Consider the following 25,610-nt stretch of genomic DNA (forward strand, 5'->3'; position numbering starts at 1 on the left):
ACTTGGCGAGCGCGGAACCAGGGAAAATTTATCAGTGGCGCGGAACCCTGAAAAGGGGCCCGCGGAACCCCAGGGTTCCGCAAAACCTACTTTGAGAACCCATGAGCTAGAATATTACATTTGCAACAATAGCTCTGTGCCCTCTCTGGTTGAACTTTGCACCACAAGATGGCTGGCACCAACACGGCCACTTAAACATCTCCGGTAGCCCAATTTTTCCTCAAAGGTACTACATACACTGATAAGTTATAACGTTAGGCAATGGGCTCATGCACAATAGGCTTGATGGCAAGACTTATGACAAGAAGTGACGCAAATGTCAAGGGAGACATAGTTTAATTTCAATATAAGTCCCTTGATCACATGTAGACCAAAAAACCACTCCACACAAGTAAACTCTTTATCTGTATGAACAGAAACATGTGTCTGAAACGAGTAGTAGATGGTGAAAAAGGTCCTTTACAAAACTTAAAAAGCAATGTACAAAAAAAAAAAAAAAACTGCACACCAAGTGTCTTCCCATTGCACTACTCACATATCTGGTCCATATCGTCACTCCTGGCACTATCAGCCGTGTCCATGACACTTGGCACCAATAATTAGTGATCCTCACATAAAATGCTAGTGATGATAGTCAACAGCACCTAGATGGACAGCAGACCGCAGTGTCTGTCATTTGCCCTGCCTAGTGCGAATCGATGAGCTTCAAACACAATGGTCGGCATTTCACCATGGCCTTGTATGATGCTGGGCAGCCACTTGAACTCCAACATGGCACTTGAACAAGACGAAACCAGCTTCGTGATGAAAGATGAAATAAGTCGCTGTACAACAATGGTAGCCCATGATTTGGTATCACAACACACACACAGGACAAAAAGAGTTCTGATCCGAGTGATGATGAATAAAACGCGATGGGCAGGAGGCAAGTGTGTCTGATATCACAGCCAAGGATGCCAGGCCGGGTCCATCCGGCAGAGGTTGTCGTGACTGTTGGCAGCCGCCACCAGTGTGCTCACTTTGCTGTCGGCACCGTCAAAAGTGGCCAGAGCTGTAGAAAACGAGAAAAACAGCCTTAGAAAAAAAGGTCTGTTGCCGTATTCTATATATTTCTAGATGCATTAACACTTATGAATAGAACAAACCTCACCAGCCACATTTATGAGCCATATTGTCTCCTCACTGTACCGGCTCTTCGCAAGGGGACAATGACTGGGGCGGTATTCTTGTACGATCACTTTCGCAATATTTTGCGAGACTCGGCATTGGACGTGCGTCTAAGTATGTGGCTGACTGTGCAAAAATCATCAGCTTGGTGCAGCGCCAGAAACAATGACGGCCGTGTACCTAGACGCACCCGGCGTCAAGTCTCACGAAAGTGCAACTATCTCTGAAAGTGGTCGCCCGAGAATACTGCCCCTGGTTGCTCCCCAGAAACCAGTGATGTAGGCTGAAACTCTAGGTCTTTTCTATCAGCAAAATGACTGGACTTTGCCTCATTGAAATACAGCCAATCATGAAACTATTGCGCACTTCTGAGTCTACTCGAGTTGCCAGCTGTCACGGGAGAAACTGTCTGTCTCAAGACTACCCAATTTAGGAATGCAAACTGTAATAATTTTAGAACTCTTGCACAATTATTTACTTGAAATTTAGGGAACACAGCATGCCGAAAAATTAGCAGGTCTGCTAGACTGTAGGTTTAAATCACACATTTTTATCTATGTACACCAAGGATCGCACCGAGCAGCCAACAATGTAAACAAGATGTACATCTGCTGCCATTGTCTTCTGTTACAACATAAGCCATCCTACCTGCAAACCATGCGACACGATTTTCTAAACTGCAGCAGTCTGATGGATCAGGAGATGCCTGTTTGAACAAGGTCTACAGCTATGTTGATTCAAGATGGACACCAAGGCTCATGGCATATACATGTATTTGCATACATAAAGAGTTTATCTGAACATTTGAAAACAGTGCCTGACATAACAATGTTTTTATGCAATAAAATAAACAAACGCACACAATATACAACCTTTGTCCGTAAAGTTTCGAGAATGCTTTATTTTCTTCTCTAGAAATGATTCCCCAAAACAAATGTTGGTGCGTATGTGTAGCGCCATCTTTTCGGGCTAACCTGAGCTACTTATGTTAATTGCTGTGGTGGCCGCTGGATGGCACTACATGTAGAAAAATAAGTTGTCACTAGTCTGCGCATTCTACTGTGAGTGAATGTGGAGAGAGGGACGTCCAGCTCGACCAGCGTGCAAACATAAAATTCTGTGTGAAGCTTGGCAAGACCACCACACAGACATATGAGCTCCTTCATGATGTTTATGGCAACGAAAAATTATCGCAGGCGCGAGTTTTTGAGTGGCACAAGAGGTTCGTTTCGGGGAGAACGTCGGTGGACGACGACACAAGGCAGGGGCGTCCTCAAACCTCACGAAATGAAAACAACGTGGCTCAGATCAGGAAGATCATACAGCAAGACTGCACCATTACAGTCCGCATGCTATCGGATGCTCTCGACATTAGTAAGACAACATGTCACCAAATTTGCGGGAGAACTTGGGGAAATGAAAGCTGAATGCCAGATTTGTGCCGCACTCCCTCACACAGGACCAGAAGGACACGCAGGCATCAGTGAGCGCCGATTTGCTCTCCGAGGCAGAGAAGGATGCTGCATTCATCGGGAGCATCATTGCTGAAGAAGAAACTTGGCGTTTTCAATACGATTCTCAAACAAAGAGGCAGAGCACCGAATGTCGGTCCACAAGCTCTCCGGCGTCGAAAAAGGTGCGGCGACAGAAGACCGAAACAAAGACGATGCTGATAGTTTTTTTTTTCGATGCCAGAGGTGTTATACACCACGAGTTCATCCCACAAGGGCAGACGGTGAATCACGACTTTTATATCCGCACACTCCAACACATGCGTGATGCACTGCGACGCCGTTGCCCTGACTTATGGGCACCTGGACAATGAAGAATTCTCCACGATAACGCAAGGCCGCACACTCCTCTCAGCGTGACAAAATCTCTCGCCAAGCACAGCATTACTGTACTTCCCCATCTGCCATACTCGTCTCACCTCTCCCCATGCAATTTTTTCCTATTTCCTCGTATGAAGAGAGTCCTAAAGGGTTGCTGGATAGGGAGTGTGGAAGCCATTCAAGATGCCACGACAAAGGAGCTGACAGCCCTGCCAAAAGAAGCGTTTTCCAACCGTTTCCAAGACCTCAAGAAGCGTTGGAAGCTGTGTATAGACTGCAAGGGAGACTATTTCGAAGGCGTGCTGCACAAATAATTTTATTTCAATGTTAAACACATTTTTTTAATGGACTCAGTCCCGGAACTTTACGGACAAAGGTTGTACAAGTGGAGGCATGTCAGTATGAAAGGTGTGTGCATACTGAACTTTCACACTCAAACCTAATGCTGCCTGGTTAACCTCTTCTAGTCAGTGACCTCGATTTCATGGCGCACTGATTCTGAGAGCCTTGATGGAAACAGGATGCTCAAACAAGTGAAAGCCCAATTCTGACATCATGCGTAGTTGCCCAACAAAGATACTATTTCGGTGTGTCATCCTTCACTTGTGTACAAAACAATGCTCTTCACACAGAGTTACAAATGAGGCTGAACACTGAACGAAACTTGTGCGGCTGCATCCAATTCAAATGCGCAAATTGAAGTTGCCATCTCTGCAATTCAACTGTTTTGTAGCAACTGTCAATTTTCTTCCTCTTTCACTTTTTGTAGTGGGAGGCAAAAACTAGATTACCTCGTGGCACAAATACACAGGAAACAATGGAAAGGAATGCACGAGCTCATCTGCTACATAAATTCGCATAACTGAAGGTACCATTTCCTTTTCTCTCCCGCTCTCCCCCAAAACCTTTACATAACATTGGCGTGTCATCATTACGTGCAGGAAAAGCTTCAGCAATACAATGGAACCTTGATTATATGTCCCCCGGTCATGTGACGACCCACGTTTTATGACGAATTGGTTTGGTCCCGGCAAAACTTCCGTAGAAATAATGTATTAAAAGCCTCGATTATACGACGCAATTTTACGCCGACGCCGCCTCGTGAGCGCAATGCAGCCGACTGATAATGGGGGCGCAACTCGGTATTTATCAGAATGTAACGTGACCGCAATTGTAACGCGAGGGGCGACGTTCCAGTCACGCGAAATAATAAAAATATAACTGCAAATGTAATGTGAGATGAACAGAAAAAGAAATGGTACCATTATTCAAGGAATCGCAATTTGGAAACTTGTTTTCACTCATCATAGTCTGATGAGGAGACGAAGCTTTCCTCGGGCGAACACTTTCGTAGATAGTTTCCCTTTCGCGAAATTTCGTGTGACTCGGCACTGAAAGCGTCCCCGACAAGTGTTTAAGTGTTTCTAGCGCTGTCCTAAGTCCGCTACCAGCGCCAAGAGAGCTGTCAGTTGTATACTTCGAGGGGTTCGGTGCCGGGACAAACCGAGTCTTGCAAAAGCGAAACCATCTCCAGAAGTGATCGCCCGAGAATCAAGTCATCTTCTGTGCTTTCGAGCTCGTTGAGATTTAAGTACTTCTTAAGAGACCGCACAACCCTTTAATTAGGGGTCAGTGCCAGGTCACTTAAGGTTCCACAGAGCCTTTCCGACTGGCCTCGCATTTAAAGAGGGCCTGCCGCTCGTCCCGCCATCCAAAAATCGTCGACTCGTTGATGTCGAGACACCGAGCCGCGGCAGGCTTTACCAGCTCCTCGGCCATCAAAATTGCTCGTCTCTCAAAGCGGCCGCCATACCGAATGCACTGTATCGCCATAACGTCGCGAATGAACAGAGTCAAACCACAAAAGGCCATAGGGTATTGCGGCATCGTAACCAGTCACAAGCACAGTGAAAACAGCGTCGATTCCAATCGAAAACAAGTTCCGACTTCGGTCGACTTGTGTATAGATTGGAACTAGACGTAAAGTTACAGGTTGCCAACGTAGCACTAGAAATCGCAGGATTTACAGCATGTGTTTTAAAATGGCCAATTTTGCTGTTATTAGACTGCAACACGAGGGTTGAGTTCAAGCAACAAAAATCATTAAAAATGTGTGCATTACAATCAATAAATACGGTAATTTCTTCCTTCTTTCCTTCTACCTTCCTATTCGGCGGTCTGTACCCGTTTTTTGGGAAAGACTGAGCGTCACTGCCTATACTTAGTTTTTCGATTATACGACGCCCGGATTATACGACGGTTTTGCGTGGTCCCCTGAAAGTCGTATAATCGGGGTTCGATTGTAATTATTGTTTTGATATTTCTGGCTGCTGTTTAGCCTAAACTATTGTGCACGATCGTGAATTGGATCCCGTTTGTTCCAATGAGCAAGAGCGCTAAGTTCTTCGCTCAGTGGCTCCTCAGCACAAATGACTGGAAGTAAAGTTCTCAGTGCTTGAAAAACTTGAGACAAAACGAATTAAATAATATCTGAGTAAATATGAAAACTTAAAATGGTGCCTTTGCATTGCAGTGCCTATACTGTCAAGCTCAGTACGACGGTAATTGCGCAATGACAGAAGTAAGGGGTCCTTGAAACAAGCTTTATTAGGACAACTTGTGCCTGGTAAAGAAATTGATGCAGGCAGCCACTGTTGACGATCGGTGCAGGAATTGTGCCGTGTAAATTCAGAGGAGAGTATTTATACACGGACATACATAAAAGAAAGCATTCGACACGAGCGCAGTAATGCCTCATGGCAACCAGCAATTAGTGAAAGCTTTCTTGCTTTTTTATTACAGTTAAACCTGGATATAACCCCAAAACTTCATTATAAAGAGGATTTTGTTATATGCAGGTTCGGCACAAAAATTGGAAAAAGAAACACTTACCGTATGTACTATCGCTCAAGATTTACCCCCAAGACACTAAAGTTGCGATGAACAAAAAAGCCCCAGCTTCGCCTGAAAGGCGAAGGTCTTTGCGATTGCGACAGCAAATAAGCAGACAGCTATACGAAGTAAGGATAGTACAGTCAAACCTCATTAATACGTACCCGCTTAATGCATAATTACGGTTTAAACGTAGTCGCAAAGATTCCCCCACCCAGCCCCCATTGAAACCCATGTATTGGCTGACCGCTCAAGCCGTAGTCACTCATTGCCCACCAAACGGTTAGTGCGTACTATTTTTCTTGTTCTACACGCACAGGCACAAAATCGGCAAAATCTCATGTGCGCAGACGTTCGATCCTCGCGTTGCGACGCCCGGACGACAGTCGCCAGCGATAGCGAACTTACAACATGGCCCCCATGACGTATTTTGTGCCGATTTGCAGCGCACAAAAGCATGGCCTTCGAGATAAGTTCCCGGTAACACGGAGAAGCTGCCGGTAAGAGGTGCGAATTCGCTGTCGCCATCGGAGTAGTAACCGCGCAGAAGCACATTTTATTGCAAAGCGCATTTGTGACGTCCCCGTGGACGTCGCTTTGAGGTTCCGTGTAAAGTACAATCACGGCAACATCGTCGCCGCGCGCCGTACGCTGTGTGTGCGAGTGAAAGCTTGCGGAGGTCACCTGAATCAATCTCGCGCACGCGAGGGAGAAGGGGGGAGGGGGGCGGAAGTGCACTTCCGCACTAGGCACGGCGGGGGAGGCGAGAAAGGGAGGCATTTACATCGGCGGCGGCCGCCGCATCTTGAAAGCGATCTGCGATGGGGAAAAAGTGTGCGCCTGCGCGGGCTTATCTTCAAAGCGAACTGCAGACAAGGTCAATATCTCGCGTTTTTTCGTCGAAGCCTTCGAATGTCACACCAGGTACTCGATGCGTGGACGCGCGTCGTTTTGCACTAGCGCGAGGCGTCGGAAACGTAGAGCGAGCGACACGATGGCGTCGTAGCATTGTATAGCGTCACCTAGTGTCAAGTTAGTGAAGTGAAACGCAGTAACCAGATAGTGATGCAGCCAGCGCGTTGAAAAAAAAAAAAAAACGTTTTTTTTTCCTTCCGCAACATCAACAAGAAAAGGAGAGTGCCGGCTTGGCGGGCTGGGCCAGCTGCAGCAAGCGGCGGGGTGAGGTTTGAATGAAGGGAAGGGGAAAGGTCACACCCGCGGCGGCAAGAGCGCCGGTTCTAGGGATGCAGGCCCGCCTCGCGCACGCACACACACGTGGGCTCGCTCTCACGCCGCGAATTTCGAGCGCGCCTAGCGCGACACCGCCACTTCGCATTCCGTCGCGGCGAAGAAGGTGCTTCCGGTTGCTGCTCGCGCAAAAATGACATAATTTGGGGGCGAAATCTCTAGGTTGTCGGCGGGTAAAATTCGTTATATCGAGGGGGTCTCCGACTGCCACTTCGTTACATAGAGGTTTCAAATACCGTATTTACACGATTGTAAGTCGACTCGAATGTAGGTCGACCCCCCCAAAATTGCATGTCTCAAAAAAAAAAAAAAACAAGAAAAATGGGGGAGGGGGAGAAAAACCACGCGAGTGCATTTCACACAAGAGACATTTATTGATGGGGTTGCTAAGACTACTCATCGTCACTAGAGTTGACCTCACTGGTACTGCTGCCGTCATAGCTGCTGCGGTCCCACAGCACGTCATCATCAAAAGTGAGTCCCCACTTCGCGAACGACCGCACCACGACATCGCGCGGTACAGCCCCCCATGCAGAGAGGACCCACCCGCACACAGTAGCCAGAGAGGCCAAATTTTCTCGCGCTGAAGCCGCCACTGCCGCACCACACGTTCACTGACTCCAGACTTGCGTCCCGCTGCGCAGTTGTTAGTTTCCTCAACATGGAGGATAGCAGCCTGTTTGAACGCTGCTGAGAACAAGCACTGAAAGTTCTTGGCACTCATGACAGGCGCGATGATTCAGCACAACAGCAGAAGTGACAGATGCGCGCGGCCATCGAAAACAATCGTATCTCAAAGAAAAGCTCTTCCGCCAACTACTAATACCCCCCAAACGACGGCTCTTCCGCCAACTACCAATATCCCCCTAACGGCGGCTCTTCCGCCAGCTACCAATACAGTGAAAGCTCGTTAATTCGGCCCCCGTTAATTCGGACATTCGGATAATTCGGCCTGCTAATTCCCTCCCTTCAAAAATGTACATATGTCTATGGCAGCGAACTCTCGTTAAATCGGCACGAAATTACGCGTGCACCGCTTAATTCGGACTGGAGACAGGCCAATACCGGCGCTGAAGTGAGTTTTTGGAGTTTTGGAGCGCAGAAATCAGTACTGGCACGTACACACTAGCCGCAAAACGCGCGCGGCGCGCGGCCGGCGGCCAAAACGCAGCTGCGGCAGGGCGGCCACACCAACCGGCGGCGCGCCGCTGCGGCAATCACGTGACAGACTAGACTCTTCCCCCCCTCAACGTTGCCCCCCTTCTCGAACTAACCGCGTTGTCATGGCAATCGTGGAGCTCTTAGGTGCCTAGGGACATAATCGCTTAGGGACTTTTGAGGCACTGGTCTCCGCTGAGCGTGGCTCTCTTATCTCCGGGACCGGGCGCAGTGACCTTGCCGAGCGCAGCTCCTACGTGCGTAGGGAGCGAATCGTTTAGGGCGCGTTGAATATCTGGCGGTGTCTGGGCCACGCCGGCCGCGCTGTAGCGTTTGTTCAGGGCCGTTTATAGTCAGACGTAACGCGAGCGCGCACGCTACGTCACGTTGGCGGAAACGAACCTCTCAACGTAACCGGCGGCTTCCGACGCGGCCCGATGGGCACGGCTCCTGACCCATTCGCGCGTTGGTCGCGCAGAATGCGCCAACCCACAATGCATTTAGCGCGAAGAAATAAAGGCGCCCACTCCACTTCGCCGATGGTCGCAGACAGCCCTTCAAAGCGGCGCGCGGGCTTGTGATCATATTGCGCATGCTCCGAAGATAACAGCCGACGCGCGCGCGTCGGAAGAGATGGCGTTTCGGCTGGCGCAGCGTGGCTGGCCGCGAACGATGCTGACCTGCGCGCCGATAACGTCGGACTAGAAACGAGCGGTCGGGCGGGTCCGCATGACACCAGTTTCCCGCGCGCACGTCAGGGAAGCGGACTGCTCTCATTGGTCTCCTTCATGCGCGGCACGCGGCAATCCGCAAGAAATCGGTCCTGGAGCGATCCCTTCTGCGGCTAGAAAAACCCGTTTCGCGGCTGCTTTCACGGCGCGCGCGTCTTGGCACGCCGCGACGTGAGCCGAAAGAGACGCGGCGCGCGCCTCGGCGCACGTCGCGGCACGCTTGCACTGGACGGGTTGGCGCATGTGCGAAAAGTCGACCTTGCCGCCCAGCTTTCGACGAAAAAACAAACAACCATCACGGACTTCTTTACGAAGTGAAGGTATGGAATAAAAGCCTTGTTCATATGCATATTTTGTTGTCCATTCGATAATTCGGCATTCGGATAATTCGGACATTTTTTTTACTCCCTTGAGATCCGAATTAACGAGGTTTGACTGTACCCCCCAAACGGCAGCTCTTCCGCCATCTACCAATACTCCCTAAACGGCAGCTCTTCCATGATCGATGCTCCCACAAGAGCCGTGCGCTCGTGGTGTGCGCAATCAAAATGTATGCAATACAGTAAATTATTACGCTACGCTTCTACCGTAACCATAAAAACGTAGGTGCAAAGTTGTAACCACGCCGTAGCGCCCCTGATTTCTCGTTTCTCTTGCCGTTACTAGCGGTACACGGTTCGGTTTCGATTCTAAGTCGACCCCCCAACATTGGATTGCCAAATTTGAAAAAATGGGTCGACCTACAATCGTGTAAATACGGTACATGTGCTTCTATGGAGTCACGGCGGGGAATACAAAAACTTCGTTATATCCAGGAATTCGTTATATGAAGGTTCGTTATAAGCAGGTTTAACTGTATTGGTTAGGACACTGATTTGACATGTCTAATGCTCCGGTTTCGGCACTTTTGCTAAGTACGTTCGATTGGTGGACATTTGCAAATGTGCTTGTGAAGTTTAAGACGAGCAGGTGAATAATAAGATAGACTGCAGAAAAGCGTATACAGTAGAACCTTTCATGCGGTAATAATAAAAACACACACAAGAAATAACGTTCTAACCGGGAAACTATCATCCAAAAGCACTAAAGGGTCGGCAGTCACTGCGCCGTTATCAGGAGATCACGGTGACGTTTTACCTTTTGAAAATTATATATTTTTTTCACCCGAAGCGACATCGCTAAGGTAATTTTTCGGCTCTTGTGTGGCTGACGCGCAGTCGTAACGCTCAGACCATGATGTCCGCGACCTTCGCAGAATGGCAGCATGCCGCAGTAGTTTCCGAAGTTTACGCTTCCGGCCAACTAGAACACTTTGCTCTCGTATGCAGAATACAATCATGACTCGTTGGTGGTAAAATATTTATCGCAAGCTCTGGCATAAAAATGACGGCTGCGCTTGCAGTTCTGAAATTGCAGGTGATCGGAACCGGACGCCGTTTTGAAAGAGCTACACGAAGTCGCATTTCGTTCTTTAGATCAACATTTATAACAGAAGTTTGCAGCTAGGTGCGGGAACGCATCGGGAACAAAAATGACACTGGAAATCTGTCTTTTAGGCCAAAGTGCTGCCGCCAGCTTCAGTGTGTTCAATTTTTGAGCGTTTTAAAGGGGAGTCCATGTAAACGAACTACTGATATAACGATCACTTCTCGTAGAACTATCGAGTTCGTTATTAACGGGCTCGACTGTATTTGATTTTCAATTCAATTCAAAACCTATTATTCGGTATTCACACCCCTACTCGATTTCTATGTGCCTATCTTACTGACAGTTTGCTACATTCTTGTTTGCAAAGCTAGGAGACTCCCAAGCATGTGCAGCACTGCTGCATTTCTTCGCCAAATTTTTTTTGTAAGCATTAAATTGTGTGAAACACTTTCTAATATTCGATTCCATATTTGGCTTTTTTTTTTCGTGATTCGATTCAATATTCAATTCGAAATCTACTATTCGGTACTCGCACACCACCAAGGATGTGGAGATTTGTGGCAGCGCGTCATCGACTCCGACATGAGGGGCCATGACATTGGCTGGGATGATTTTATTTCTGCTAACGAAGACGCTGACATTGCATAACCATGCACGGATGAGAGCATCGTTTATGAATTGCGGGCAGAGAGCGACGCGGAGGAATAGGATGACGATGGAATTTGTAAGCGCGCCTGTAGCAATGGGCTTAGAGACCTCAGACAACTTGTCCAGGCCAAGGGCCTCGGGGAAGAGCACGCTTCTGGAGAACGCTCTCATCAGATCTGCACTGAAAGAATAGACGAGCATATAGACTATTTTTGCAAATAATTAAATTTTGTTGTTTGACTAGCAACATTTTTTTTTAGCTGTGGTCCACTTACTATGAACGTCGGGATATAATGAACGGACGCTGCGCAACGCTCATGTTCGTTATAAGTGAGCTCGACAATATCGACGGCACTATGAACTGTACAGAGGACATACTGTGGTCCTCCATAGACAGCGATAAACTTGCATCTGTGAATGATGATGATGGACCTCAAAAGTTATTAATTTTCCGTTCTGTGAAGGTAAACCTCGCTGGTTTTGTCTTCTTATTGCCAGAATTGGAGGCATGCTACGTTTTTCTCGCTAGAAAATTGAATGCACATTTGATTTCTACTTTGTTTAGGAGCTCTATTGTCATGTTCATGTTTCGTTTTTAACTTCAAACCAATAAAAGATTCGGGAATCTGTTGAGTAGGGGCCAATAATTTAGCGGTGTGTTCAGGCGTTATTTCTGCTTCGTGTTTATTTGACCAATTTCGTCAGTCACATCAGGTTCAAATTAATGGAAGTCGACTGTACTGCATTAAACATTCGCCTCCACTCACTCTGAAGTCTGGTCATGACTGCACTGACGGCCTTGGACACCATGCCGATGATCTGCTCGCCATCCATGTCCTGTGGCGCTGAGCCAGGCGTCACATTGTCATCTTGCTTCTGCAAGCGAACACCACAATGAATGAATAAATAGAGGTCACTGGCTCATAGCTCTGTTCACCACAACAGCTACAATCAGCCGAACACGCAAGGCACAAACCAAGCACAAGCTCATGATTGCCGAAACGTAGTGGCCTTGACACGTTTCTGTCTGCAACATTTGCTTAAAGGGACACTAAAGGCAAATATTGAGTCAACGTGGAACGTTGAAATACGATCACAGGAACCTCGAAACGGTTGTTTCATGCCAAGAAAATACTTAATTTACAAGAAAATTATGCCTGAAGTTTCTGTGTACCTCTAGTGCCATTTAAATCACTCGCGCTCCCGAGCGAGGAGTGGTGACGTCATGATCTCATAGTGACGTTATGCCGCCGGTGAGTAAAGCGCCGCCCGCAGACGGCGCTACAGCTTTTTTGCGGAAAATGGAGACGCGCGGCCAGAAACAGAGCCAAGACAGAGCTGACGGCAGTGCGAAAGCGGAGTGAAAAGCGTGCGCTGAATTGTAAACGTGATGATCGTCGACGCTCATCACAGTGGACCTTGTTGACGACACTGCCAGCGACACGTTGGCTCGTGATGCTGGGCTCGATTTCAGCTACTTAAGCTCTGTTGAGTGTGACATGCTGCTGGGGGCTCGCTCTGCCGGCATCGTTGCGTACTACAATGGTGGCCTCGACACCAGCTTTACCGAGCGCGAGAGCAGCGAGGACTCCAGCAATGCGACATCGGGCGATGAAGCTGGTCACCATCTGGACGTGGCATTCTCTGCTGCTTGCAATTTCAAGTGCGAGTTTAGCGAGCCAGTAACACCTGCACAGCACTACGTGATAACGGAACTACTGAAAGCAATTTCTCAAGTGCGAATTTAGCAAGCCAGTAACACCTGCACAACATTATGCGATAACGGATCTACTGAAACTCGAACGTGCGCGGTGCCGAGTCGAGTAAAAACGAAACCTTTACGCCACCTATGTCGTTATCAAGGGCAATGCGAAAAAGTTCTATTTTCCAAGAATTTAATAGAAGCAGACAAGTAGCATTTCCTTCAGTCTTATAATCCAACGAATTGATCTTTTTAATCCAAGTGGTTTAGTACTAGTGACATAATTTTTTTGAGCAGTGCCTTTGTCATCAGGTAAGTACCTGAATGTGCCTGGGGAGTCTCTTATTGTGTTCTGCATTTACCTCAATTTCTCGGTTACTAAAGCTCTGTTCGCGATTATATTGACGCCTTACATGTTCTACAGCATTACTCTATCACTTGACTTTTTATTTGCCTTTAATGTCCCTTTAAAGCACTTGCAGCATATGAATGCATGGCCTGTGAGGTTTGCACCCATTACTCCAAGGCAGCCATCGCTGACGGTACAATTTGGACACCACTCATAGCGTTACTGCGCTGCCTCAACTTAAGACACCTCACGTGCCACTGAGCACTTCGAAATGTCTGGATTAATTGAAGAACGACCAAATGTACATCAGAATCAGCACTTGTTTCATTTAAAAAATTTTTGACCGCAAACAAACAGGGACAGGTTTCATGTCTTTTTTTCTGTCTGTGTGTGTTTGTTGCACTGCTACATCATGAACATAATCTAACTCGGCCAGTTTCTTTTTTTCTTGCGCAGTAAATTAATAAGTTTCATGCTATAAGATAATGCACATAATGAAAGGGATCAGGCGGCACATTCGAATAATCCAAATTAAAAAAGTTTTGCTGCAGTAGATATTGCCTCACTGAAGCAACAAAACTGAGCAAGCGAGTCTTTCATATTGCTGGTGATGTAAACTGCCCAATTATTCTGACATTTTCACAGAAGCCTCTGCACCTGAAAGATCAATTAGCAACTGCGACTGTATCGTACCAAATTTGAGTGAAACTATTTCATGTTCCAAGTCACTCAATAAAGGACAGTGCCACCAGGACTGCGCGCACCTTTTTGTGCCAGGCGATCAGCTCATCCCGCAAGATGGCACGAAGCAGAGCTTGCAGCTTGAAGTTGGGCTGGGCCACGCAGCGTGCCGTGGCAATCATGCCAGCCGTCATGGAGCCTGCTACGCCAATGCTGGTCATGAACTCGGACAGGTTGGGTGTCAGGCGGAAAGGCACCGGCCTGTTGGCATCTAGGTCACCTGCAATGCATGTGACACATGTTCATGAAAATCAGGTGAAAAGCCTTCGAACAAAAACTCACAGTTTCACACGAAAGGTGAAGCACTGATGGCGATGGCAATGTGATAGACATTAGACATCGGGCACCGTATTTACTCGCATAATGAATGCATTTTTTTGCTGAAAAATATGCGCAAACTTGGGGGGTGCGTTTGTTATGCGGGGTAAATTTTGAGTGATTCTTTTTTCCACAACAAAGTCGCAGTTTCACCCAAAAGGCGAACCATCAATTGCGATAGCAAATGCATAGACAGCTACACGAAGTAAGGATACAGTCGACTCCCATTAATACGAAGTGCACGGGCACTGCGAAAAACTTCGAATTAAACGAACTTCCAATTAACCACAAGGAACAAAAACGGACATTTTTATTTGAAAAATGACTATGAAAGAAAAAATCGGTTATTGCCGTCTGCTTCTGCTTGCGGCATCTTGCTACAGAGAGCAAGTTCTGCAGGCTGTAGACGTGGCCGAGTGCTTTGTCGGCATTGCTCTCTGCAGCAAAAACCGCTGCGCGATGGCAAGGCCCGCAGCTACATCAGTAGCCGCAGGTTGTGGCTCACTTGAAATGTTGTCCTCGTCACTTTCGTTAGCAGCCTCGTTGGGCCGAACGATTTCAATTATTTCAGTGTCCGTCAGCGCACCGCACGTTTCAACACTGCTATCAACGGCGACGTACTCTTCGAAAGGGACGTCAACGCGAGCTGCTTCAAGAGTATGGTCGTCGAGCTCACTTGTGTCTGCTTCCCCCGCTGGAGAAAACGAACCAACTCCCGCCACACTTGCACTGAAACCACACGCCCTGAAGCAGTTTGCAATTGTTTCTTCTTTAACGCGGCCCCACACTCGCGCTAGCATGTGGATAGCACTGAGGAGGCTAACCTCGTACTGCATGGAGCTCTCCATGCACAAAAGCATCCACTCGAGAAGGTGCTTTCGGTACAGCACCTTCACATTTTTGATGATCCCCTGATCCATAGGTTGCAACACCGCTGTTGTGTTGGCTGGCAAGTAGGCGACGCGGATGGCACTCAAGGACGGCACATTCATGAGGGCACTGCACTGATCTACAAGAAGCAATACCTTGCGGTTAGACGATGCGAACTTGCGATCTAGTTTATGTAGCCAGTCTTTAAATAGGTCCAACGTCATCCATGCCTTTATATTGGATGCGTAATCGACAGGCAGCATTTTGACGCCCTTAAAACATCTAGGCTTAGCGGACTTGCCGAGCATCAGCAGGCGACATCGCTCCGTGCCAGTCATGTTCGCGGCAATTAAAACGGACACTCTCTCTTTGCTGCGCTTCCCCCAGCACAGACATCGTCCTTGAAGGTCAATGTCTTCTCGGGTAACATCTTGTAAAAAAGTGCTGTCTCGTCGGCATCGAAGATGTCTTCCGGCTTATATTCGCTCAAGTATTTGCGAAGCTTTTGTTCTCTCCACGTCGCACACGTTTCCTGGTCGACAGACGTCCTTTAGCTACTCACGCTTTTGAACACCAGGTCGTGACGTTGCTTGAAGCGTGTCAACCATCCATCCGAAGAGGCAAAGTTTTCAATTCCTAACATCGCCGCAAGCGATAAGGCTTTCGCTGCAACGATATCGCCACTGAGCGGAAGGTGATTGCTCCGTGCCTCCCTAATCCAAATGAGCAACGCTTTCTCTAACTCCGAGTGGGCGCCGGTGCGCATTCTCTTGCGAGACATCTTAAACTGGTCTTTTTCAACCGCTTCGAGTATCGGGCGCTTGTTCTTCAGGAAGTTTGAAAGAGTGTTAGGCTTGATGCCGTACCTTCGTGCAATGTCCTGCTTGGCGATGCCTCCTTTCCTCAACTTCTTTCATAATTTTTACTTTCGTCGTTAAGTCGAGCGTCCGATAAGGTCCGCGGGTTGCCATTGTCCCGACTGCAGGTGAAATGCGGCGTGGAACCTCTGTGCAACGAGGCCCGACGCACCACAACAACTGCTACAACACTCGAGGAAACAAACGGAGAGTGCAGAGAGGCCTAGTACGTCAACGCCATAGAAAGACCACGTGACGCGGCTAACCTCGCCACCTCATGATCTTCGGCGCTGTCGTCAGCTGCGATGCCGAAAACGCCAGTACCTAACATTGACGTTTCATGAGCTGTGGCGCTATAGTCAGCTGCGATGCAAACGACGCCCGTGCGGCACACGCAAAGCTGATTTTCGCTTTAAAAATAGGTAATTTCTCTAACATTACGATCACGTCGAGACATTCGATTGAGAAATAACTTCTAATTAACCAGTGTTTTAGACTTCTAAATTCTAATTCCCGGGCATTTTTTTTCTGTTTGTTTGCATGGAAAACTGACAGCACCCCTACTTCACTTCCAATTAACCAAAATTTCCAATTAAGCGACTTCGAATAATCGGGAGTCGACTGTAATAATTTTACCGGCCATATAAGCTTGCAAACATTTGCTAACCATGTAAATTAACAAACATGGCATCAACGCGCACAGGCAAAATTGAACACGTCACACTCGATGACCGCGGACACTCGTCAAAATGTTGGCGTGAGAAAGTGCGGCATCAACAGCGATCGAAGTGACTTTCGTGCCGTGTATCGCTTCAACGCAAACCGAGCAGCGAGAACGGAGCACGCAAAAAGGTAGAAGCCAACGTCGCACTGCTAGACTCAGCCCCCAACGCAAATCGCTTTCAAGATAAGGGGCGCACAGCCGCGCAATGCGCAGTTACTGCGCCAACCCCCTCCCTCAATATGATCGAATTAACGGAAGTCTACTGTATTCGAACGTTCACTATTCGATTCGGTGACACTGAAGTATTTGCGCTGCCCTACTTTGCGCCCACTGCAGATTACCTCCAAGATAGAGTGTGTGGCCCACGCATACGCTTGACAGCACTGACAGCCATGTGCAGTCACAGCCGGACTAGAAGAGGAGATGCACGCCCACCTGCCCCTGAAGCCCGTGGTTGATCATGCCACCGCGCACTAGTGTTACCATCTAGTGTTAGCCGTACCTATTGCACAAATGTTTTCCTGTTTTTTTTTTCCCATTCAAACGGTGCTAGGTCAACATCAGTACTTTGTGTATTCCTTGGAGATATTTTGTTGTGCACTGCAAGTGCAGCATTGCACAGCTACTGCACAGTTTGGTGACCAAAATAATAACGAAGGTGCCCTTACCGGAGATGTCGTCGACATCAAACTTGAAGTATGAGAAGTTCATGAACCCTGAGTCTTGGTGCAGGTACATCATATCCGGGTTCAGCCGTGTCAGGTGCATCACGAACTCTGCAAAGCCTGCCAGTGCCAGCTGCAGCGTGAACTGCATGGAAAAAAAAAAATAATCAGCAGCTGATTTAAGGCGAGCAATGGGCATTCAATGCAGACATTCAGCAAGCCAAAGCCTCTTCGATACCTCAACACTTCCAACTGCATTTGAAGAGCCAGAAGCTATTTCTACACAATGTCTACCACATTCAACTTTTAAGATTTCCTAGAAATCAGCTGATAAAAATTCCCTGACCTACTGCATTTACTTGATTCTAATGCATACAAAATGTGTGTTCAAAGTAAATTTGCAATGCACAGCGATATTTACAGCAAGAAAAAAAGTAGGACATTTCCAATTCCCGCGATTGGAAAGAAAATGAAACATACAATGTTTACCTTCACAGGATAAAAATTTGTTGACCCTTAATTAATGTTTGCTATCGTCGCCCTCAGGCAGGTCTCTGTCACTATCGATGAACCCCAACACTTGTCCTTTGTGCCATAATGTGTTTAATATTCTGAACTTCCTGAGTGACTTCGCAAATGTCACAGACGGTAGATAGTGGTGCCTGCCTCAGCCAATCACATTAGCAGTTTTTGTTAATTTATACAGATTTCAGCCTGTTGCTGCAAGGTGAATTACTAGGGATGTGCGAATATTGAATATCACCGAACCGAATCAAATAGTGAACCTATGAATAATTTGACTCACAAACAGAATATCTACTATTCGATTTTTCCAATACTCAATATATTCGGTGTAGAGACCTAAGCATGTCGCATGCGCCATGGAGCCCCTATTGCTCAATATTGCCCAAGTGAGCATTTCCCTTCGTTTTCGGCGAAAAAGGAGTGCCGACCGAGTGCCAACTGCACCACGGACAGCGCGGATGGGCCACTCCGGCTGACGCAGTAGTGGACTTTGTCACTGCAAGTGCTCCCCAACGTCGGCCTGATGTTGGGATCGCCCACACAGCGCCTGGAACGCCGCAATACACCTAACAGCACCGAGTTGGCTGGGGCCACCTCTGTCGGTACAAGGTACCGCCAGGTGGACAGGACTGATCGAAATGATAACGCGACGCAGACAGAAGGAACGTCAACAAAAGCAGCGCATATTTTCTAAAGTGCAAAAGCATGTGCGAAAAGTCGGCTGATTAGCCGCCGATAGGCACGCAAATCGTGTTGGATATGTGCGCCGACGAACTTCACGCCACTTCGAGAGCTGTCAATCCTTCCCGCATCTGTTATCTCGGGCCCAATCACTGCTGAGCCACCCATACGAAGATATTAGCGGCCCGTTACCGCATGTTTGTCTTGGTTACCGAAATGTTTGTCATGGCCACACTGCCTTGGTCATTAGGCCTAATCGGTGCTGCTTCATTGGGTATTGGCAACTAAAGCTATGGTTTGGTGCCGAATCAACACATACCTATTCACAGCAGCTGCATGACACCCGGAAAGCCGACAAACCGGTTTGTCTCGCGAACAAAAGCGAGAGACAGCAGATGAATGAGGAGGAGGAAAGGGGAAGGTTAGCGTCACAAACTAGCTGTGATCCTCTAGATTTCAAATTCTTTGACAGGTGGCAAATCACATAGTGAAAACCGTGCGACGGTGCCTGCTCTTTGCCATTGGCGCCAGCTATGCGCAAAGCGATGATCGAGTCACGTGATGCGTGATACTTTTGTTCATCACGCAGATTGGTATTATTATAACCCACCTGCCGTAATGTTGGGTAGGCCTTGTAGCCCTTGTGCATAAATAAAAGAGTGTCGCTAAACACAGGTTCACTATTAAACTAAGAACCTCATTGGTTTTCAGTACACGTCACTAATTTATTAGTTTCGGAGGGAAGAAAGCACTTGATTCCATTCAACAGAAATTCTACTGATTAAAAAAAAAACATTTTTCAGACCTTTATATACTAGACCTGAGCTGTAATCAGTGCTGGCACACTAACTTGGTGCTCCCTTTAATAAGAGTAGACAGTGCTGTAGGTCTTGATTTCTGTGTACCTAAATCACTGATAGCCTGCCACATTCTTGTTATGCAATCATGAGCATGTGCAGCATCTTATTCTCTTGCAAAAAAATTGTAAGCATTAACCCTTTGAGGGTCGAATTTTTTTGCCAAATGCGACCCCCAAGGGTAGATTTTTTTATTGCTGATTTAAATTCTTCGAAAGAACCTATTTCGAAAAAAAAAAATAGTCAATTTTTTTAAGGTGACCGTAAAGTGACCAAAAAATTGTTTGTGTTGTAAAATACAGAATGTTTATTTATGAATAAGAAGATAAGCACGCTGAAAAATGGTTGTGTGCACTTCCGGAAATCGAAACAAGTGAGAAGCCTTCGTCTTATCGCCAACAAGGTGCAATAGAGCTTTTGTGGTCTCCAAAAAGGGAAAGGCAAAAACGGCAGCATTGTGTGTGTATACATGCACCTACCCAGGAACAGGTGTAAACGCACCGCTGTGAGCGATAAACGATCCAGTAACAAGCGGTCACTCTTTGAGAGATTTGAAACCAGATAGCCATCAGTTCAGCGCGTGCATCAAGCGGGAGCCGCCACAGGAGAAAACAGAAACTTGCCACCGCCACGTGCGCGCGCGCCCGGATGTGCAAGCGATGGCAGCGGCACAAGTAAGACATTCCACGTGTTCCCGTCGAGTGGCAGCACATGCCAAGCGAACAAATGATCGAAAGAGGCGCGCTTTTTAAATGTACAAGCGAAGACGTACATGTACAGTGCAGTCCACTTATAATGATATCAAGAAGAACGAAAAATCCGATCGTTATAAGCAATCATCGCTACATCTGGACTACCGAAAAAAAAAATACGAATACGTCTTTGCAGTCCCGAAAATAAATTTACCACTTGCGATAAAAATATCAACATTGTTGAAAGTAGGCTGTGAAGAATAAAGCGTTTATATCTCTAAATAGCGTATCAATCGTTAAGCACGCTGAAATAATCAGAAATCTGCACTTGCTTTCGCAAAAGTTTCGGATTCACAACCGCCGTGTGCATCGCGTCTAGCTGCTGCGCGAACACTGACGGCTAAAATTTTGCATGCATGAAATCAATGGGCGACTCGATCGATGACATTGCACTTTGGTTGAACATTGGGGTCGGTGTAGAAGACGGGCCATTACGTCGTCACTGCTGCTGCTGTTGTCGCCTCCGTCGCACAACGCCGCCGTCTGTCGCGACAACGATCGCCCCGTCGGAGATCTCTTCGCAAAACGAGGCAGCACTATCTGCACTTGCAAACTCCTCTATCGAAGCACCACCTATTTCATCGTCAGTGGCGATGTGCTCCCAGAGTTCGGTAATGTCAGCGGCTTCCACCGTGCTGGTTTCGCCCATGAGGGTTTGGTCCTGGCGCACGAAGCTCGCTTTTTCCGTTGGTTGGTATGGCCACTGCTTCTAGCCTTCATGATCATGGCGCTCCTGGTTTTCATAATTGTCGATGTCATCGACTGCGCGAGCTCGTACTTCGAGTCTTGCAAAATTTGCAGCTTCGTCTCGAGAGTCACAGCTTTGCGCTTTGTCGGCGCACCTCCCGCTGCTTCCACGGCGCATTTCCGCGCTCGCTGAGAGAGGGAGATTGTAAAAGGAGCGAAGGCCCCGTAGGCTTTCTTCCCCCTCGTCTCTTCTCTGGAGGCACGTACGACCGCTGGCGACGCGGACGCGAAGCAGCTGGCGCTATCTTGAGCAAGCTGTGCACCAACTTGCAATGCTCTCCGTGGCTTTCGTTCGCAATCGGCGCGCTGGGCGGGATGCGCTGCGCAGGTAATGGCAGCAGATACTGAACTCGCAGTAGGCAAACATTCTCGCCTCGTCTCGGTTTAGGGCAACTTAGGAATGCAAATTTCATGATTATTCTGCATGAGAAACGTGGCCCAGAAGCAAAATTTCAATCGTTATATCTGATGTGTGGTGAATAACATATCGATACACAGTAGAATCCCGACACAACGAAGTCCCGCTTCAACGAAATTTTCACCAAAACGAAGTTTTTTTCATTCCCCGTCGATGTCCCATAGAACATAATGCATTGAAATTCCCTCCAAAACTAACTACTTCACGGACACGCTTTCACTTCAGCGAAGATTTTACTGGAGCAGATGTGAGCAAAATTATTTAAACGGCAGCTCACCGAAACCCCTGAAACTCTTTTTTCATGCCTTAACAAACCATCGACCTTGATAACATAAACAGACACAAACTTCAGCTGCTCGGGCTGCAATGTAAACAAAACAAAGCCGCCATGCCGCGTTAGTGATGGCGATGCAACGCGCCCGTATGAAGAAGCATCCAAGCTCCGAAGAAACGCTTTGGGTCCAATTTGTTAGGAAGATAGTACGCCTATAAATTACATACACGGATTAGTTTTATTTTTATAGTATGTCTAATTATTAATTTTCTACTGTAAAATTCCAAGCAAGCGCCTCCCCCCCTCAAGCAAGTCAAGATTACCGGCACAGTTAGGGGGGGCGCTATCCCGGAACGGCACCAAAATTCAAGATGGCAACGCCAAAATTTTCCTGCCAAAAAAAAAAAAAGAAGCGCAGTGGGATTGGCATTAAAATTTTATTGAACATGAACTTTATTAAGCAAAAGATTTGTTAGTGGTGCTTATCACTCTCAAAACCACCGAAAGAACTACAGAAAGAGCGCATCGATGCTGCACCAACGCGTCGCCGTTCACCGGCAAAACGAACATTGGTTATGCAGCTTCTATTCCAGGCAAAATTATGTCCGCTAGAGTAAAGTGACGCGTAATGTTCACTTTATTAAAAACGATGTCCACGATGAAACGTTTAGCGCTAATGAGAGTTCCGATACAAGTCAAGCTCAGCGTCATGGCTACCGACGGCGGACGGCGTCTCGGCCATGCTCGCATCGCAGCTAGTGGCACTGCAAATATCAGCATGTTTTCTTCATCATGCGAAATTATTGCGAGGAGAGGGTAAAAGGGCAACGATGGTAACAAAACATTGCTGCTTGGGAGTGTCGGCGGTTCGCTCTGAAGCGCCGTCTGCTACAGATTCGAAGTGATCTGGAAAAGGCCTAGCGACGATATCGGTGGCGAGTGATTGCGACCAGCCCTCTGTTGCTGAGTGGTCGCGTCGCTGTGCCGCAGGAAAATCCTCTGTGCCATGTGAGAGGCAGATCACGCCGTCGGCCGGCAGGTCAGTGAACTACAGACCGCCAGCCACAGTTTGCCCCGATGCGCACGTGTGCCCACTGGAGCTCCCGGGTGCGACCATGATTCGATGAAATGGCTCATCGGGGCACCCCGATGCGCACCGGTGCGATTTGCCGAATTTGCCATTATTTTCATGGACTGGATGTGGCAGGCCAGTGTTGGTGCGGAGCAGGGGGGGGGGGGGGGCGCTTTCCCGGAACAGCGCGGAAATTTGAAATTAGCAGTGAAGTTAGGGGGGGGGGGGGGGGCTCTTGCACGGGTGGGGGCGCTTGCTCGGAATTTTACGGTATAACGTTTCGTGAGAATTTCTCGGATGTACAACACCAATTAAAAAGTTGCGGTTGCGAGGCCAAATCTCGGTAGGGTGCGCCGAGGCGTTCACACGATGCACGCTTGACAACAAGCGATTACACACCAGTTGGCGATTGTCTCCCGAAGGTGTCAAATCGGTATTTGGAGAAGCATGTTGCTGCCGACAAAGAAGCGGAAGTTTTTGTCGCTAGAAAAGAAGGCTAAAGTTATCGCCCAGGCTGAAGGTGGAAAGAGAAAGTCGATCATCGCGGAAGAATTTGGGATTCCGGCGAGCTCCTTTTCTACTATACTGAAGTGCAAGGACGCTATAGCCAAAGCGCTAGCTTCCGAGACGTCGGCGAAACACAAGAAAGTTAATCAGCCGGTGCACGAGGACTTGGACAAGGCAGTATACACCTGGTTTGTGGAGACGCCGGGCCAAGAAAATCACTCTTAGCGGTGATATTGTGTGACAAAAAGCACTGGATTATGCCTGCTTGCTAGGCATAGAAGACTTTAAGGCCAGTGTAGGTTGGCTGAACAGATTCAAGTCACGCCACAGCATCATCGGCGAAGTTTTGTGCGGTGAAGCCGCTTCGGCGGATAGTGACGGCGCCGCTGCGTGGATGTCGGCTAGCCTCGCAGGCATCCTGAAAGACTACGCACCGTCGGATATTTACAATGCTGATGAGACCGGACTCTTTTACGAAATGCTACCCACCAGGACCCTGGATTTTAAGGGGCTGTGCTGCCACTGGAGGCAAGCACAGTAAGAAGAGAATAACCGTGCTCCCGTGCGCCAACGGACAAGCGGCCGCTGTTGGACATAGGCAAAAGTGCCAAACCACGCTGCTTCAAAGGAAACCGGAGCCTTCCCATTAAGTACATGGCTAACACTCGCGCGTGGATGACCCGGGCTATTTTCGGAGAGTGGGTCCAGGCTTTCGACCGGGACATGGGCAGGCAATGCCGAAAGGTTTGTCTACTCTTAGACAATTCTTATGCCCACATCATAAAGGATGACGCCGAGCTGGAATACGTGCAGTTAAAGATTTTCTCGCCGAACTGCACCTCCATCATTCAACCCCTCGACCAAGGGGTCATCCAGAGTGTCAAGCGGGCCTACCGTGAGAGCCTCCCCCCCCCCCCCCCCCCCCCACCATTCAAAGGCTTCTTCTAAATACGCAGTTGGGCCGCGAAACAAAAGTGGACCTGTTTATGGTGCTCCAAATAATTGCCGCTTCATGGTGCGCAACGAGAAGCACCATAATCGGCAATTGCTTCCACCATGCTGGGTTCACTGCGCAGGCTACCAAGACTTCGGACTCCGAGAATGAAGATATCGATGGAGACGGGTCGCCGTCTGATGAAGTCGCAGCCGCGTGGGCAGCCCTGCTGGAAAGTGGAGATGTGCCCGCCGGTCTACATCCAAGCTGACTCGTGCGTGGTGGTGCACGAGGAAATGACCGACGAAGACATCCTGAACAGCGTCCGGGAAGACTGTTTCGTCGGACGAAGATGACGCAGCCGCACAACGTGAGCCCAGACAACCGACTACATCGCAGGTCATGGACGCATTCGACACGATCAGGCGTTCATCGGGACCACGGACAACGATCAGGCAATGGCTTTGCTGGCGGCATGCGATAACCTCGTTGTGCCATCTCTTGGCAGGAAGCGGAAACAAGCTGACCGATTTTTGGAATTAAAGCTTGCTTTTTGCGTCAGCGAGTCACGTGTCACCTATGTATTTGATTAATATCGCGACAACGAATTTCCGCGACAACGAAATTTTTCGCGCTCCCCGTCAATTTCGTTGTAGCGGGACTCGACTGGATGTTTTTTTTTCCATAGCCCTAATACATAAGTTGATACTCTTAAGTCGACTCATCATTATAACTGATATATCGTTATATGTGGTATCGTTATAAGTGGACTGCACTGTACATCACTGACCATTTTGAAGGTGTTCGCGGATGACGTATGTGTATGTCATTGACCCTGAAAGGGTTAAATTTTGTGCAAGATTTTCTGATATTTGATTCGATATTCAGCTTTCTTTCTCTTGATTCGATTTGATATTCGATTTGAAATCTACTACTTGGTATTTGCAGACCCCCAGTAACTACCATTCAATAGACAGTTGCTGCACATAGCCCCCTGCACTCAGCAGACAGCAGCTTTAGTACATCATTTAGCCGTTTGCACATGAGCATTCAAAACAACTCTGGCACTACCACGTGCATTTTCTCAGGGAGGTCTTTGTAGAGCATCTGGCATCACTTATGCATGGCCACCGCTGGATCCTGAGGCAGCCCTTAGTATATACAGTGGAATCTCCATGATACGATCACGGCTAATACGAATTTCCGGATGATACGAATTTTTCTGTGGTCCCGGCCAAGCCCCATTACTTTGCAATGTGCTAGAGTACGGATGTTACGAATCGATTTTCAACCTGCGTTGGTTGATATGAATAAACGCCGCCCCACCAACGGCCGAGAGAGAGAACAACGTGCAGTCACGTGCTTTCTCCCTTTCTGTTTTGGTGCGGAGGCGCGGACATGGTGCCGGACAGCGAATAGGCCGCGACTGGGAGCGAAGAATTTGAAGCGGTGGCGCTTTTCTTGCTTTTATGCTTTTCCTCCTTTTCGGCGGCCGCCCATCGGACGGAGTGGC

General features: G+C 48.0%; 1 protein-coding gene across 1 annotated transcript in view; it reads right to left on the bottom strand.

Annotated features, from left to right (window-relative positions):
• Window positions 1–319: 319 nt before the first annotated feature.
• LOC119440211 (transformation/transcription domain-associated protein-like) overlaps window positions 320–25,610 on the bottom strand; it is a 233,828-nt gene continuing 208,537 nt past the window's right edge. The window contains 4 exon segments of the mRNA XM_049661446.1: window positions 320–1,051; window positions 11,872–11,980; window positions 13,920–14,116; window positions 17,334–17,475. Of these exon segments, the coding sequence (XP_049517403.1) occupies window positions 942–1,051; window positions 11,872–11,980; window positions 13,920–14,116; window positions 17,334–17,475 (558 nt within the window). The 3' untranslated portion in view covers window positions 320–941.

The sequence above is a fragment of the Dermacentor silvarum genome, chromosome 2 (genome assembly GCF_013339745.2).
Source record: "Dermacentor silvarum isolate Dsil-2018 chromosome 2, BIME_Dsil_1.4, whole genome shotgun sequence".
NCBI lineage: Eukaryota > Metazoa > Arthropoda > Arachnida > Ixodida > Ixodidae > Dermacentor > Dermacentor silvarum.